Below are 17,035 nucleotides of genomic sequence, written 5' to 3'. Positions count from 1 at the left end.
GGTGAACTTAAGTTCAAGTGTTGTTGACCCACTTAAGTACATGTTTCTAATTGCATAATTATTTCTGTTGTCATAATGGAATATGGTTATGTATACTGCAGAATGTACTGACGAGTTTATGGTAAACTAAAATATGCTCCAATGTAATTTCAATTGAAATTCTATTCTATATTTGTATGTCATGTATTTAAATATAGTTGCGTTTGCACATTTCTAATTAAGTTGCAAACTAGTGCATTAGCTATAACTTTAAAAACTGTTTTTATGAGCCGAATCAAGGTAGAACAAATCTGAACCAAGACTCATGAAATTACAATGAACGTCTTTATTAATGAAACGTAAGTTAAGGCGGAAAAGCCGCGTAAAGCAGCTGAATATGATTTTTGAACCGGTTCTCTGAAACGAAAGATTCGAAAGAACCGATTCGCGGAAATGAGTCGAACTTCCCAAGCGTTTTGAGGTTAAGGACATTCCCCGCCTCCTCTGGAGAGAAGAAAAAAGCAGACTTCACTCGAGGATGTTGAGATGGTCTGCACATGAAACTCCACCATAGCCTACACCGAGAGGCTTTACATAGGCTACATTGTTTTAATAAGTTGCACGAGAAAGCATTTGCACGCATCAGTAGATCAGATTGGCTTAGATAAGCAACATTCCTCTTCCTGGGACAACCTTTTCACTCTGGTCTTTCAACTGAGCCTGCAGGAACGCACACATTTCATCTGAAAGACGCTTTTGCATTGGAAATCTCACGCGTAATGGTGATCTCCAGAGGACACTGACTATCCAAGAACTGTCTGAGAATTCGTTTTCATTTTAAACCAAAAAAAATGCAGGTCATTCTGTTTGTCTCGGTCGTTTTTCTGTGCATCAAAAATGCTTTCGCGGATACTAAACTCAAGTGTCCGGAGCGCTGTGAAGTGAGTAAGTGTCCGAGCCCGAGCTGCCCGAGCGGGTATGTGCCGGACCGCTGTAACTGCTGTCTGGTGTGCGCGCAGGGAGAGGGCGAGCCGTGCGGCCGCAAGGACAATCTTCCCTGCGGGGACGGGCTGGAATGCAAGCACCCGTCTGGAAAAAGACTGTCCAAAGGCGTGTGTCAGTGCAGGTACAGCAGTAAAGTGTGCGGCAGTGACGGGAACACGTACGGTAACATCTGCCAGCTGAAGGCCGTGAGCAGGAAAGCGCTGCAGCAGGGTCTACCCGCGGTCACCAACCTGCACAAAGGACCCTGTAAAAGCAATCAAGGTAAGTGATTTGTGTATAGCAAGAGGAAGGCATGCTGCAGTAATGAATATATATCAAAAATTATTTATGTATTAATTTATGCTGAAATTGTAATAATTAAATAGATCTATCTAGGCCTACTATAATTAAATAACTTAATTGTGCTATAAAATCATAATTATTAATTAAAGGAATACAGGCCTGCTTTAATCTGTGCAGGAATATTTATTTGTTTGTTTGTGAGTTATTTATAGTGGTGTAGCAAAAGTTATCACCAGTACAGTAATAGTAAGACCTAATAATGGAAGTGTGGTGGTGAAAGGGAGGGATAGGGAAGGATGACATTAGATTAAAATCTCTGCATCAGCTTCTAGAATGTCAAATACTGTTTTCATCATTTAGTAAATACAAGCCTACACCATTCACACGCACACACACAAACCGTAGCAGTTTAAATGGGGACATACCATATGTTTCTGGGTCATTCCACAAAAGGTGCTGTCCCACATTAACGCACAGTGTGTGAACACTATGTAGTGTCATGCCCTTGAGCACAGTTCAGCTAGTTCTGAACTGATCTGAAAATTTCAACCCTGTTACCACAGCCATGTTACTTTTATATAGCCTATTATTATTTCTTTTTAGATGGCACAATGCAATGTATTACCATTAAAGGATATTCTTTGTTTGATTTATAAAATTCAGAAGAAATATATTTGTAAAAATCTGGTTTTATAAATGAAAAAAAGGCATTTATTAGTACATTTTTTAAAATCATTTTTATATTTTTTTTATATAAAGCTAATTATAATTACTACAGAATAGTCTCACCCTGAAGTTTTAAAATGGAAAAAATATTATTTACTTACATTTTACTTTCTTAAATTTTATCTGTGAAACATTTTTACCTTTCAGGGCATACTGAGGTTTTGTCAAGTTCAAGTAAAGTCACATTTATTTATGTAGCGCACTTTATAAAATCAAGTCAACGAAACATCACAGTATAAAGCAGGAAAATAACAGTGTTAATGATGCAAAGTTCATCAACCTATTTCAGTTCAGCTGTAAAGCTCTACACAAGAATTAGTTTGATGAGCTATGTGTCATTATTCAGTTCGAGTCGATTCATTGTTGATTCAAGTAAATCCAATAACAGTGTCAATGTTGCAAAATTCATCAATTATAAAACATATTGAATTCAGTTATAAATGTGACCTTGGACCACAAAATCAGTCTTAAGTGTCAATCATCTGAAAGCTGAATAAATAAGCTTTCCATTGATGTATGGTTTGTTATGATAGGACAATATTTGGCCGAGATACAACTATTTGAAAATCTGGAATCTGAAGGTGCAAAAAAATCAAACTATTGAGAAAATCACCTTTAAAGTTGTCCAAGTGAATTTCTTAGCCATGCATATTACTAATCAAAAATGAAGTTTTGATATATTTATGGAAGGAAATTTTCAGAAGAAATATATTTGTAAAAATCTGGTTTTATAAATGAAAAAAAGGCATTTATTAGTACATTTTTTAAAATCATTTTTATATTTTTTTTATATAAAGCTAATTATAATTACTACAGAATAGTCTCACCCTGAAGTTTTAAAATGGAAAAAATATTATTTACTTACATTTTACTTTCTTAAATTTTATCTGTGAAACATTTTTACCTTTCAGGGCATACTGAGGTTTTGTCAAGTTCAAGTAAAGTCACATTTATTTATGTAGCGCACTTTATAAAATCAAGTCAACGAAACATCACAGTATAAAGCAGGAAAATAACAGTGTTAATGATGCAAAGTTCATCAACCTATTTCAGTTCAGCTGTAAAGCTCTACACAAGAATTAGTTTGATGAGCTATGTGTCATTATTCAGTTCGAGTCGATTCATTGTTGATTCAAGTAAATCCAATAACAGTGTCAATGTTGCAAAATTCATCAATTATAAAACATATTGAATTCAGTTATAAATGTGACCAGTCTTAAGTGTCAATCATCTGAAAGCTGAATAAATAAGCTTTCCATTGATGTATGGTTTGTTATGATAGGACAATATTTGGCCGAGATACAACTATTTGAAAATCTGGAATCTGAAGGTGCAAAAAAATCAAACTATTGAGAAAATCACCTTTAAAGTTGTCCAAGTGAATTTCTTAGCCATGCATATTACTAATCAAAAATGAAGTTTTGATATATTTATGGAAGGAAATTTACAAAATATCTTCATGGAACATGATCTTTACTTAAAGGGGTCATTTGATGTGATTTAAATTTTTCCTTTCTCTTTGGAGTGTTACAAGTTTTTGGTGTATAAAGAAGATCTGTAAAATTGCAAAGACTAAAGTCTCAAATCCAAAGAGATATTCTTTATAAAAGTTAAGAGTCAGCCACACCTACCTAAAACGGCTCATTCTAACATGCCCCCACATACATATGTCACTATGTGGGAAGATTTACATAACACCACCCAAATGTTCACGCAAAGAAAGAAGGCGTAACTTTTATTCTCCTTGTGAAAGCGAAACTACTTTGTTTGGCCTTCCAAAAGAGGACGATATCTGCTTCGTCATGCCTGGAGCTGATCCGTTCTGGTTGCTGAGGAAATACAACAACTTTGCGTTGTGGATCACTGGATCAGCTTTCACCGTGGACGAAGGGGTCATCACATGTGGTTGCCGCAAGCCCCTGCTTCTGCTCACTCTAGCCCTCCGGCCATTCCGCACTCTAGCCCCCGGCTTCTGCTCACTCAAGGCCGCGGTGTGTGATGCTGTGTTTCGTTGTGAAAGTGAAACTACTTTGTTTGACCTTCCAAAAATGGACACGACTAGAAATCAGTGGTTAAGTTGTATTTACAACACTGTTCCAGAACACTTCAACCCAAATATTCAGATGTGTGCAGCACATTTTATGGAGGACTGTTTACTGATCCTGGTAGAGTAGACTACAATGCTGGCTGTTCTGACTCACGGACTGTACGTACATTTTTTTTATATTTAAAGAGTTTTTATATATTATATTTTTTATATTTAAAGCGAGTTTTTTGGGCAGTGTAGAGTAGGGCTTGTTGTTTGTCATTTCTCCGATCACAAATGCAGACATGGTTTTATGTTTACGCGGCGCGATGCAACGCAACGCGTAAAAAGATAGTATAAGTCATTATAATCCATAATTATGTCCCCACTGGATGCAACAAATGCCTCGTTTATAATGGGTTTTCATGTTTTTGAATCATCACTCCGGCCTGACAGGGCATCATCACAATATGGTAGGGGTGTAACATTTCCGTCATACGCTTGAGGTATTCGGCCAATCATAACGCACTGGATAGCTGGCCAATCACAGCACACCTTGCTTTTCTGACCGATGAGCTTTGTAAAAATCGACGCATTTCAGAAAGGCGGGGCATAGAGGAGAAACAATGTACAGTATGTGGAAATAATGTGTTTTTTTTAACCTTAAACCGCATAAACACATTTCATTACACCAAATACACAAAATAATGTTCTTTTTAGCAACATCATATGACCCTTTAATATCCTAATGATTTTTGGCATCAAAGAAATATCGATAATTTTGACCCATACAATGTATTTTTGGCTATTGCTACAAATATACCCCAGCGACTTTAGTCTGGTTTTGTGGTCCATGGTCACAAATCACCTCTACAGATAACAATAGTGTCATTATTCAGTTCAGACCAGTTCAGTGTTCATTCAAATAAGTTCAATAACTATGTTAGTGTTGCAAAGTTCATCAGTTATGAATAGGCAGATCTACAAAACACAATAGTTTTATTATCTAGCTTAGTTGAGTTCAGGTTTTATTTTCACCTATTATAATAGATGCACAAAAAGACAAACACACATACTGTGAGTCCACGGTGTTTCATGTGTCATATTGCATTCAGAAGATAACACCCTTGAGCTCCTCTAGCGACCATCACATATCATAACTCCACTGATAACCAGATGAACCATCATGAGTATTTTGAAAAATGGAACTGTGACCTCAAACTTAACGTGCAAATGGCAGCTGCAGAGAAGTTTGGAAAATAGGGCTGCTTTGTTCTCTGCAGACCGAGTATGATTTCCTGTGGGGTTCTCAGTGGAGGTTGCCATTTTGCTCTGATTTTGGACAAGACCTTATTACCAACACCCTATCCTTTATCATTTTTAAAGGAAATCTCAAACTGCTTCCAGATCGGCAGTAAAAAGTTCTTTCAGTGGTGACAGGAAGAGGGAGTAAACTACGGTGGACAAGAAGTGCAAAACAAATCACAATTCTGAAAACAAAATAACAAATTACAAACGCAAATGTAAATCTAAAAAACTAAATAGCAATTCAGAAAACACAATGACAAATCTGAGAACAAAATACCAAGTCATAAAACATAACGACAAATCTGAAAACAAAATGCCAAGTCAGAAAACACAACGACAAATCTGAAAGCAAAATACCAAGTCAGAAAACACAACTACAAATCCAAGTATAGGTCTCTGTGGACCAAAAAGGGGGCGTTTCTCAAACGTTCAATGTCATTTTCATCTCATCTAAATTATAATGCCTGAATACTGCCTGATAAAGTAACATTTATGAGAGCTGCGCAGCTTTTGTGTACAACTGTTTTGAGGGAAACCGTTCCAAAAGCGCCTCCTACTGGCAGAGAATCAATTTGTATGTTCAATAAGGCCGTTTTCTACTTTTGAGCTATCTTAATGCTGTTGGATATAACTCAATTCGTTTAATTTTCCTAATAAAAAGACTGTTCAACTCTTAATATTTTGTATTTATATTCTCCCCTTTAAATTCTCTCCGCCCCACATAAAAAAATCCTAATTTAACACACCTCTGCCTGTTTTGTTTTTTTTGCATTCCCATTTGCTCAAATAGCAAAAGAAAAAAAAATTAGAGAGATACTGATAACGGCAGTCAGAAGAGAGAACTGTCAAATTTACGTCACTCGCAGATGCTGTAGAAACACCCTCGCAATAGCATTAAACTAGTTTTTTGTATTCTGATTCAAAGGTAATATAATACAGAGTACAGTGTTGTAAATATATGCATATTTTTTATTCCATAGTAAGGGCAATTCATACAATACATTTAAACTGAGCTAGGACCAAAAAGGGGGCGTTTCTCAAACGTTCAGTGTCATTTTCATCTCATCTAAATTATAATGCCTGAATACTGCCTGATAAAGTAACATTTATGAGAGCTGCACAGCTTTTGTGTACAACTGTTTTGAGGGAAACCGTTCCAAAAGCGCCTCCTACTGGCAGAGAATCAATTTGTATGTTCAATAAGGCCGTTTTCTACTTTTGAGCTATCTTAATGCTGTTGGATATAACTCAATTCGTTTAATTTTCCTAATAAAAAGACTGTTCAACTCTTAATATTTTGTATTTATATTCTCCCCTTTAAATTCTCTCCGCCCCACATAAAAAAATCCTAATTTAACACACCTCTGCCTGTTTTGTTTTTTTTGCATTCCCATTTGCTCAAATAGCAAAAGAAAAAAAAATTAGAGAGATACTGATAACGGCAGTCAGAAGAGAGAACTGTCAAATTTACGTCACTCGCAGATGCTGTAGAAACACCCTCGCAATAGCATTAAACTAGTTTTTTGTATTCTGATTCAAAGGTAATATAATACAGAGTACAGTGTTGTAAATATATGCATATTTTTTATTCCATAGTAAGGGCAATTCATACAATACATTTAAACTGAGCTACTTTAATACCATCTCCGAACTTTCTACCACTAGTCTGCTGTTCTTCCTGTATAACTTGATTGACAGATGTCTCGTCCAGTCAGCGGTAAGTAATCTATTCTCAAACCAATGGCGCTGTCTCAAACTATACCTACCTCTTCCGGTTTGTCTGATTTGTCATTGTGTTTTTTGACTTGTTATAATGTTTTAGGAATTGTTGTTGTGTTTTCTGAATTGTTATTTTGTTTTTTAGATTTGCATTTGTGTTTGTAATTTGTTTCTTTTTTAAAATTAGAATTGTGATTTGTTTTGCACTCCTCGGCCACCGTAGGAAACGGTACCTCTCTGGAGACACATTATCAGTAAGAGGTGACCTAGATCTGGATTAAATTGCTATTGATGGGGTGAAATGATCACAATATCAAGAGATATTACCTGAGATTTCAGGTCAAATATTTAGGTCTGTTGATTTAGCAAAACCAGGTTTAAATAAGTCAGTCTGGTAGCAGTCATCTGTCGGCCCCTGCAGTGCCACTGGCCACACTGGTGTATATATTTGGTGAATAACCCGGTAGTGAGGCAAGCAGCAAAACTGTAAGCAAAAGAACCCACAGAAAAGCCCATGGCTATTTGGAGAGCACCAAATCATTACAGCATTAAAAAAAACATAAATTATAGTCTATCATTCTATACAATTTAGGCTAAGTCAAAAACCTGAAAATGAAACACTAAGCCTTGCAATCACTGTTTTAAGTAACCCAGTGCCATAGAAACAGATGCTGCCCATCATCTTTCCACCAGATTGTGTGATCAGCTGCTCTTCTGATGTCTCGTCTTTTCACCACTCCAGACTGGAAAAAGCGAAGGAGGAAACTATTTAGAACATATTTTTAGTAGACATTTATCTTTGGTTTATTCCTAGCTGACTTTGGGTTGAGTGACGTTTCTCAGTATTATATGTGATTGTCTAAATGAATTTGCACACATTGCTAGTAGAAGTTGACTTACTTGGTCGTGAAATCTGAGAGGTCACAGCTCTGTGATGCAGCTCTACAGGAATGTGCTTTTATATGGGGTGTTGCATTTGACTAATGATTAACAGTTGAGTGTAATTCATTGCATGCTTATTTTGGTTTCTCACAGATTCCAAATTATAAAGCTTAAATTCATTCATCCAGAAAGACAGGAATGAAGCTTTAGAATTATACAGTATACTGATACTAGCTTTACATATATATTTACACTTTACCATTCAAAAGTTTAGGGATCAATAAGTTTTTTTTTAAAGAAATTAATACTTTTATTCAGCAAGGACATATTAAAATGATTTAATGTGACAGCAAATACATTTTTAATTTTACAAAAGATATTTCAAATAAATGCTGTTCTTGTAAACTCTCTTCATTAAGGAATCCTGAAAAAAATGGATCACAGTTTCCAAAATAAATAAATATATATATATATTAACCAGCAGAGCTGGTTTTAGCACTGATAAAAATCAGAAATGTTTTTTGAGAACCAAATCAGCATATTAGAATGATTTCTGAAGGATCTCGAGACACTGTAGTGTATAATGGCTGCTGAAAATTCAGCTTTGGCATCACAGAATTCATTTGCATTAAAAAAATAAATAAAACTATTGAACACTTATTTTAAATTATAATAATAATATATCATAATATTACGTTTTTTTTATTGTATCCTTGATCAAATAAATGCAGCCTTTTGAGCATAAGAGTAAAAAATAAAAATAAAGTCTCCAAACTTTTAACACAATTTTAGGTAATTTTCCATTATTGTTTCTGTATTTAACACATTTCTGGTTCTTGCATTCTAACCTCTATATAGACTGCAACCTATCTCTAAATTACGGCCTAGACAAAACTGTACTAAACAAGTACTAAACTAAAGGGTCTTGATTCTTTAATAACTTCAAATTTTAGATTAGTAGGACAATCAGGGTGTGCACACAAAGGAATGATGGCTGTGCCAACACGGTCACAGGAAACAGCAGTCAAGGGGAAAACCACCCTGATGTTTGCAGAAAATAACATGGCCTAATTACTAGGACTTTACACACCGAACACACTTTCATCATTCTCTTTCATACACATACTGCATACCCAGCACAAGTCAAGCATGCGCAAGGATAAAAGCCACCTAGTGATTTTAGACTCAATTATAGAGGAACATTTCCTGTGTGTGAAAAGACTTTCTCCAACTATCATCATTGCATACCATCTGAATCTGAAGGAAAGTATTTAAACACTGCATGCCTGCTAATCTTGCCCTCTTGAGCCAAAAAAGACTATTTGGGTTTATAAAAAGACAGTAGCTGCATTACAGAAGAAAACATGGTGCTGGTTTTGATTTGATTTTATAGAGTGGAATTATTAACATGAGTAATTCTTTTTGCTAGTATAGGTCCCACACACCCCAGCAGCCCAAGGAACAAATTCAACTTCATTGCTGACGTGGTGGAGAAGATCGCCCCTGCTGTGGTGCACATTGAGCTGTTCCTAAAGTAAGCCCAAACACTTGCAAACACCTTCATGGTGTGGCAGCCGTCTGTACGGGGCTTTAAAACTGTGGGGAAGTGAGAAAGGTGCTTGGCAAACACAGCTGTGTGAGGGTCACTGCTTGTCTGTAAATTAGCTGAACACATACACAACTGTGAGTTGTGAACAGAGAGTGTGGCATGGAGAAACTGGGTAAACAATTGTTTTGTATAGGCTTGCTTATGTCTTTATAGAAACATAGACTATACATTTGTGGTGAATTAATGTTTTGAAATACAATAAACCCTTCTGAAAAAAAGTGTGGCTTAGTCGCATTGAACATGCACTAGCAGAGTACTTCAAATCTAAAACAAAAAAACTGCACTTGCAGATAATGTAATATTAAGGGAATAAAAGGCTACTTACAGTATGTGTACTTAAAAAGAGAACACTTCCATGATTGTTTCTTAACACACTTACTGTCATATCATAATGACAATTAAAAGTTTTACTTTAAAGTACATTTTAAACAATTGTTTTAATAAGCTTTTGTCATATTTTAAAGAAGTGCACGTACGTTGATGTTTTCACATTCTAAATCACATGTAAAGTACTTGATTACACATCAGTACTTGATGTAATGTGTATTTCAATATTACATTTAAAGTTAATACATTTTAAATGTTCTTAATTGCAACTTCTTTATTACAAATACACTAAAGTATATTTACATTGCAAGAGTAAACTTTAACCATTTTTCAAATACAATAGAAGTAATTATGAAATTATATAGAAAGATGTACTTAAGTCCTACTTTTAAAAAGTGCTCTTAAGATCAGTTAATTGCATTTCATATAAAGTTAAACTATAATACATTTTAATTGAATTGCAGTTAATGCAGATAAGGGTCTGAAAACTTTATATTCCATTTGCACTTGCAAAGTATATTCTAAAGTAGGCTATATTATTTCCAAGAATTCTTTTTGAAAGTATGCTTAAGTGTGCTTCTTTTTCACAAGGGAATAAGTTATACAAAAAAAATTATCTTTTGAATCACTCTAAATGCAAATGTTTGAAACTAAATAATGGGAACTTTATATTTTGGCTTTTGCCCACTAGCCACCCCCTCTTTGGCCGGACGGTTCCGCTATCAAGTGGTTCAGGTTTTGTAATGTCAGAGACTGGGCTGATCGTGACTAATGCTCATGTGGTGTCCAGCATCACACCTGTTTCGGGTCATCAGCGACTCAAAGTACAGATGCGTGATGGGGATGTGTATGAGGCCACTATCAAAGACATTGACAAGAAATCTGACATTGCCACTATCAAAATCAACTCGCAGGTAAGACTAAACCTGTTTTTATTGCACTGTAAGACCTGACTTTATAATACAGAAGTCAAAATGTGTTTTCTTAAATACTTCCTACAACCCCTTTGCAGAAAAAGTTGCCCATTTTATTGCTGGGTCACTCGGCAGACCTGCGCCCGGGTGAGTTTGTGGTTGCTATCGGCAGCCCGTTTGCCCTGCAGAACACAGTGACGACAGGAATAGTCAGCACTGCACAGAGAGATGGGAAAGAACTGGGTCTCCGTGACTCAGACATGGACTACATCCAGACTGACGCCATCATCAACGTAAGAGACAGAATAACCAGAATAACACATGTTATGAGTCTCACTGGCTGTTGCATAAGAAATCAAGACAAGCTCTGAAATTAATTTCTGAAGTAATGCTTATGGATTGAACATAACTGTTCAGTTATTGAACAAAAATATAAATTTTTAAACTTTAAAACAAAAAAGTCAAAACCTGTTTTGTTGATGGTTATGTAGCTTCCTTATTGATCATCAGACTTTATGATAGCATTAGTAGAGTTTTCATATTTGCTGCCTTTTTTTATTTATTTTAGTTTTCATTTGCAACTCTGTCAGTTGGTTTTCATCAGTTTTGAACAGGGCTGGACTGGAGCAAAAAAAATCATCCCTGCATTTTTTTTGGTCCAGGCGGCCCACCACTACAATCCAAAATCGGTTCAGTCGGACAACACCCATATATATATATACACTGTCGTTCATAATACACACACATTGTGTGTGTTTAGCAGTGTGTACCTACTGTGTACACCTGTTTAAGTCCAGTCCAGTCAGACATCACCCAGTACTCCCTGATTCTCCACTCTCTCCTTCACTTCTGTAACCAGGCTTGAGATGACTAATTGAGGTATTTAACTGACAAAGGCTTGCTAAAATCTGTACAATTTAATACCATACTGGTAATGAGTAGAGTTGTTTTTTCAACATTTAATGCATGGAGCTGTTCTAATTTATTTGATAACCTATTAAATATTCAGTTTATACAGGGTCATATCAAATCCAAATATCGATAATGAATGTATCTTAATGTTTACAAAGCAACATTGAGTTAATGTGTTATAATAGTCCATCAAAGTTGTGACTGTTTGAAGAAACTAACCAGTCGGCTACCTAAAAAAACAACACCAAACAGCTCCTGTTGCACTGACTGAGTAATTACTTTGGTGTAATTTAATTAACAGTCATCATCTTTATGACACACACACATTAGGACAGGTTACCTCCCTTTTTACTCCCTGCGAGTCACTGTTACTCCTAACTGATTCAGCTACCCTTATCTCCTCATCCTGCCTGTCCCTTTGGGCCTCGTCATCGACAACAGAACAAGCTTGTACTTCCTGGCTCACCTGCTCTTTTACTTGATTATGCTGCTGCAGAAACTTGCAGAGGCTACTGCAGTGCATCTGCTTCCAAATCTTTAAGCTTCTTATCCTGGAGATTGTCAGCACCACTTTGCGCTTTGGTCTGTTCATTTTGAGAGATGGAGAAGAAGTGGGGAGGGGTGAAGCGATATTTATACACTGTAGGCGGAGCAGGATACTTCATTGCTCTGTCAATGGCGCATTGTGATTGGGTTTATACTGTCAATACAGAAGATAAACCCATGGGCCGCTGACACTGCATGGTGAGCCAGTTCTTGCCAAAAAAAAATCTGGTATGCCAGATTACCAATCCATCCCTGGATTTGAATTTATGTTTGTCTTCAATGCTTAAAAATGTATGTTCAGTAATTTTGGTACAAATCTAATCCCATTTAGATAAGGTATGTAAAAGTGTTTAAGCTCCAATAATTAACATTAATTATTATTTCACATGCAATTCTGATGGAGGGTTCCTGTTAAGTTTTAGAGTGGATGCTGTTTGTTTGAAGTCTGAGATTTTTATTTCATTTTAAATTTTGGATTTTTATTTTTGTTCAATGCTTCAACACTTATGTTCAGTACTTTTGGCATAAATCTAATCCTATATTGATAACATGTGTAAAATAGTTTGAGCACCAATAAATTATTTTTCTTTCTTTTTTTCTCAGTATGGGAACTCAGGTGGACCACTCGTTAATTTGGTAATTATTTCATACTGTGATGTGTGCCAGTTTTCTCCGACATTGGACTTAATGGAATAATTCAATTGGAAAAATGTATTCTCCTTCATGTTTTTACAAATCTGCATGAAACACAAAAGGTGAATTTTGAATCATTTGAATATTAAATGTCTGTCTGCTGCTCGAAAATTCACCTTTTGTTTCATAAAAGAAGGAAAGACATACAGGTTTGGAACATGGGTACAATACAATGACAAATGACAGTATTTTAATTTTTAGGTGTCCTTTGAATACTCAGACATACTGATACTGTATTTAATATTTCTTCATAATGTGTCTTCTATAAGGATGGAGAGGTGATAGGAATCAACACCCTGAAGGTAGCTGCAGGAATCTCTTTTGCCATTCCTTCAGACAGGATTACTCGCTTCTTAAATGATTCATTGGGAAAGCAAAACAAAGGTACACAGGGCAGTTTATGTACTGTACAAGGGAATTTGTAGAGGAGATCAGAATATGAATCATCTAATATTAAAAGTATGTTTTATTTTTTGAGAGTCATTCTTGCACGATTAAATGTTACACATTTACATATTGTTTCAGAGACAAGAGCAGTGAAGAAGCGTTTCATTGGAATCCGAATGCTCACCATCACAGAAGCGTGAGTGTCCTTCACTACAGACGCTTATACACAACACATGTAAATGAACACCGCTGTGCTGTTTAGTCATTGTGTGCATGTGAGGCATTCTGTCTGTCTCCTCCAGACTGGTGGAAGAGCTGAGGCAGCAGAATCCTGATTTCCCTGATGTCAGCAGCGGGATCTACATCCATGAGGTGGTTCCTCACTCCCCTGCTCAGAAGTAAGCATCAGTCAAACCAGATGCACTTTGGTCTTTCAGTTGTAGCTGTGCTTCGGAACTCCAAGCCAAGTAGTTTATCTCTGTCTGCGCTCAGTGGATAACAAAGAAAAAAAAACTACAAAGAGAAATGACAGATGTGTATAATAATAAATACAAGGTTTATGTAATAAATCTGTTTAGAACTGGGCGATATGGCAAAAAATTTAATCTTGATCTTTTTTTCAAAACGTTTGTTCGATTCAAGATAACGATTTCGATTGATTACCATTTAACTAGTCAACTTAAAAATGCAATTACAACATGATTCAAGTAGCATTCTCTTTGTTAAATATCGTTTCAGAAAAGGTACACGAAGTTTGAAGGCAAATATTTTTTAAACATATCCTACATTTTCAGAAATAATATACAATAAGAAAATTGCTAAATATGTCTTAGCCAAAATCTAGAGTTTCACTCGCATCTTTCGCAGCGTTTCATGTTAAAAGTTCAACTCGCATCTCTTAACCTTGCATATTTTTTAATGCAATAACACATTCTGTGTGAACAGCCACTTAGTGATATGTTTTACATTACAGAGCCTGGTTAATCAGCTGCATCGTCATGTGGTCGTATTATCAACGTCTAATTGTAACATTTTACACAAAACTGAGATTCCTCGAATTTTTTAAAATAAAATTGTGGCAAAACATTGCATTCAAATTCAATAATAGAATTTAAAAAATGGCCCAAACCTAGAGAAGTAAGGGCATAGGACAATACAGAGGTTTTCTTACTACATATTCTAATATGAAGACTTAAAGGGATAGTTCACCCAAAAAGGAAAATTCTGTCATTAATTACTCACCCTCATGTCGTTCTAAACCCGTAAGACCTCTGTTCATCTTCGGAACACAAATTAAGATATTTTTGATGGAATCTGAGAGCTGTCTGACCCTGCATAGACAGCAACGCAACTGTAATGTTCCCAAGTCCAGAAACTTAGCAAGGAGATCTGTAAAATAATCCATGTGACATCAGGGGTTCATCCGTAATATTACGAAGCTACGAGAATACTTTTTGTTCACAAAAGAAAAATAAGATTACGACTTTATTCAACAATTTGTCTCCTCCACGTCACCCTGGTGCCATTTTGGAGAGTATCCACTGAACGCAAACAGCGGATGTTGTTCTGTGTCAGCCGCGAACAAAAAGTATTCTCGTAGCTTCGTTTATTATGGTTGAACTCCTGATGTCACATGGATTATTTTACCGATCTCCTTGCTATGTTTCTGGACGTTGATCATGGTAGTACCCTTGCTGTCTATGGGAGGGTCAGAGAGCTGTCAGAATGCATCAAAAATATTTTAATTTGTGTTCCGAAGATGAACGGTCTTACGTGTTTAGAACGACATGAGGGTGAGTAATTAATGACAGAATTCTCATTTTTGGGTGAACTAACCCTTTAAGAATGTTGAATTATTTACTCCAAATATGATGCTGTTATCCAAACTTATTACACAACTCTCTGCAACACTCAATTCTGGTTGGTCAGTTCCTGCATTCAGCAGTTAGATATGTCTTAATATTCACCATGGTCCTTGGCAACACTGTATCCATCTGATTTTTTAACATGGAAGTAAGCTATTTCCTGTAAATGTGCAATACTTCTGATTCATTAATGGGTATAGGTAAATAATTAGAAAAACAGCCTTGGACATTCAAGTCAAAAATGGCTGCACCCACTCTTACGTTAAAAATAAGGTGGATATCAGAACGCTCATGTGAGTAGATTAAACCAGCGCTACTTTCATGTCACTCATCACACCGTGGACTCGCTCTTGTTACATACAAATGCAACTGGCGCCATCTTGCATGTGTCTCAGTTATCAACTGTAATAGAAATTACCTCAGCAAATGGAGTTTTCTTCTAAGCAGAGGCTCTAAGATAATATACTGGAAAAATGATTCACTGTTATCCAAACTTATTACACAACTCTCTGCAACACTCAATTCTGGTTGGTCAGTTCCTGCATTCAGCAGTTAGATATGTCTTAATATTCACCATGGTCCTTGGCAACACTGTATCCATCTGATTTTTTAACATGGAAGTAAGCTATTTCCTGTAAATGTGCAATACTTCTGATTCATTAATGGGTATAGGTAAATAATTAGAAAAACAGCCTTGGACATTCAAGTCAAAAATGGCTGCACCCACTCTTACGTTAAAAATAAGGTGGATATCAGAACGCTCATGTGAGTAGATTAAACCAGCGCTACTTTCATGTCACTCATATCACACCGTGGACTCGCTCTTGTTACATACAAATGCAACTGGCGCCATCTTGCATGTGTCTCAGTTATCAACTGTAATAGAAATTACCTCAGCAAATGGAGTTTTCTTCTAAGCAGAGGCTCTAAGATAATATACTGGAAAAATTATTCCATTATTTAATACGTACAGTACTAACGTACAGTATTTATATTGCTCCTCTCTGTGTCCATGTCCTGATCACCTGTCAGGATTTATTTTACAATTAGCAAATTCAAGCACACAACTGACAAATGTACTGTATAATTTCTCCAAATGTGTTTCAGAGGGGGCATCAGAGATGGGGACATCATGGTTAAGTTAAACGGACAGCCTCTGATGAGCACCAGCGACCTGAAGGAAGCGCTCAACCAAGACACGACTCTGCTGCTGGAGGTGCGCAGAGGCAACGACGACCTGCTCTTCAACATTGAGCCTGATGTCATCATGCAGTGAGACCCAAATATGAACCATCGAACTCTCACTGAAGACATTGATTTTATCATGTCAGTCATGCACTGTCATGGCCAAAGGGATGTCTTACAGGGCATCCTTCTACAAAACAGGGACCTCTTTTACAAGCTGAGAGGAATCTAACCTTGAGCTTTTGCAATCTCGGTCATGTCAAGTCTGCCTAAGAGATTTTATATGAAAGGCATTTCATAACAGCACACTCTCTTCGAAGCAGGTTTGAAGCGTTGAAGGATTTAGATCATTGCAAATATGAATAATTGCAGTACTGTATTTTGTAGAAAAAGACAACGCTGGTAATATTTTATACCCAGTCCACAATGAATCTACAATGAAATGTTAAGCTGGGAACATTCGGTCATGTCAAGTCTGCCTAAGAGATTTTATATGAAAGGCATTTCATAACAGCACACTCTCTTCGAAGCAGGTTTGAAGCGGTGAAGGATTTAGATCATTGCAAATATGAATAATTGCAGTACTGTATTTTGTAGAAAAAGACAACGCTGGTAATATTTTATACCCAGTCCACAATGAATCTACAATGAAATGTTAAGCTGGGAACAT

General features: G+C 36.3%; 1 protein-coding gene across 1 annotated transcript; it reads left to right on the top strand.

The window, feature by feature from the left end:
• The first annotated feature begins 504 nt into the window (after positions 1-504).
• LOC107549726 (serine protease HTRA3-like) lies at positions 505-16,814 on the top strand. Its single transcript, XM_016230902.1, has 9 exons — positions 505-1,245; positions 9,362-9,461; positions 10,555-10,777; positions 10,876-11,070; positions 12,839-12,871; positions 13,198-13,312; positions 13,454-13,511; positions 13,618-13,713; positions 16,288-16,814. Exons 1-9 carry the CDS (start codon positions 831-833, stop codon positions 16,454-16,456), a joined length of 1,404 nt encoding a protein of 467 aa, XP_016086388.1. The 5' UTR covers positions 505-830; the 3' UTR covers positions 16,457-16,814.
• The last annotated feature ends 221 nt before the right edge of the window (positions 16,815-17,035 follow it).

The sequence above is a fragment of the Sinocyclocheilus grahami genome, unplaced genomic scaffold (assembly GCF_001515645.1).
Source record: "Sinocyclocheilus grahami isolate Dianchi unplaced genomic scaffold, SAMN03320097.WGS_v1.1 scaffold379.1, whole genome shotgun sequence".
In the NCBI taxonomy this organism is placed as follows: Eukaryota; Metazoa; Chordata; class Actinopteri; order Cypriniformes; family Cyprinidae; genus Sinocyclocheilus; species Sinocyclocheilus grahami.
The sequence above is the reverse complement of the archived record's forward strand: the minus strand, read 5'-3'. Positions and strand labels throughout refer to the sequence as shown.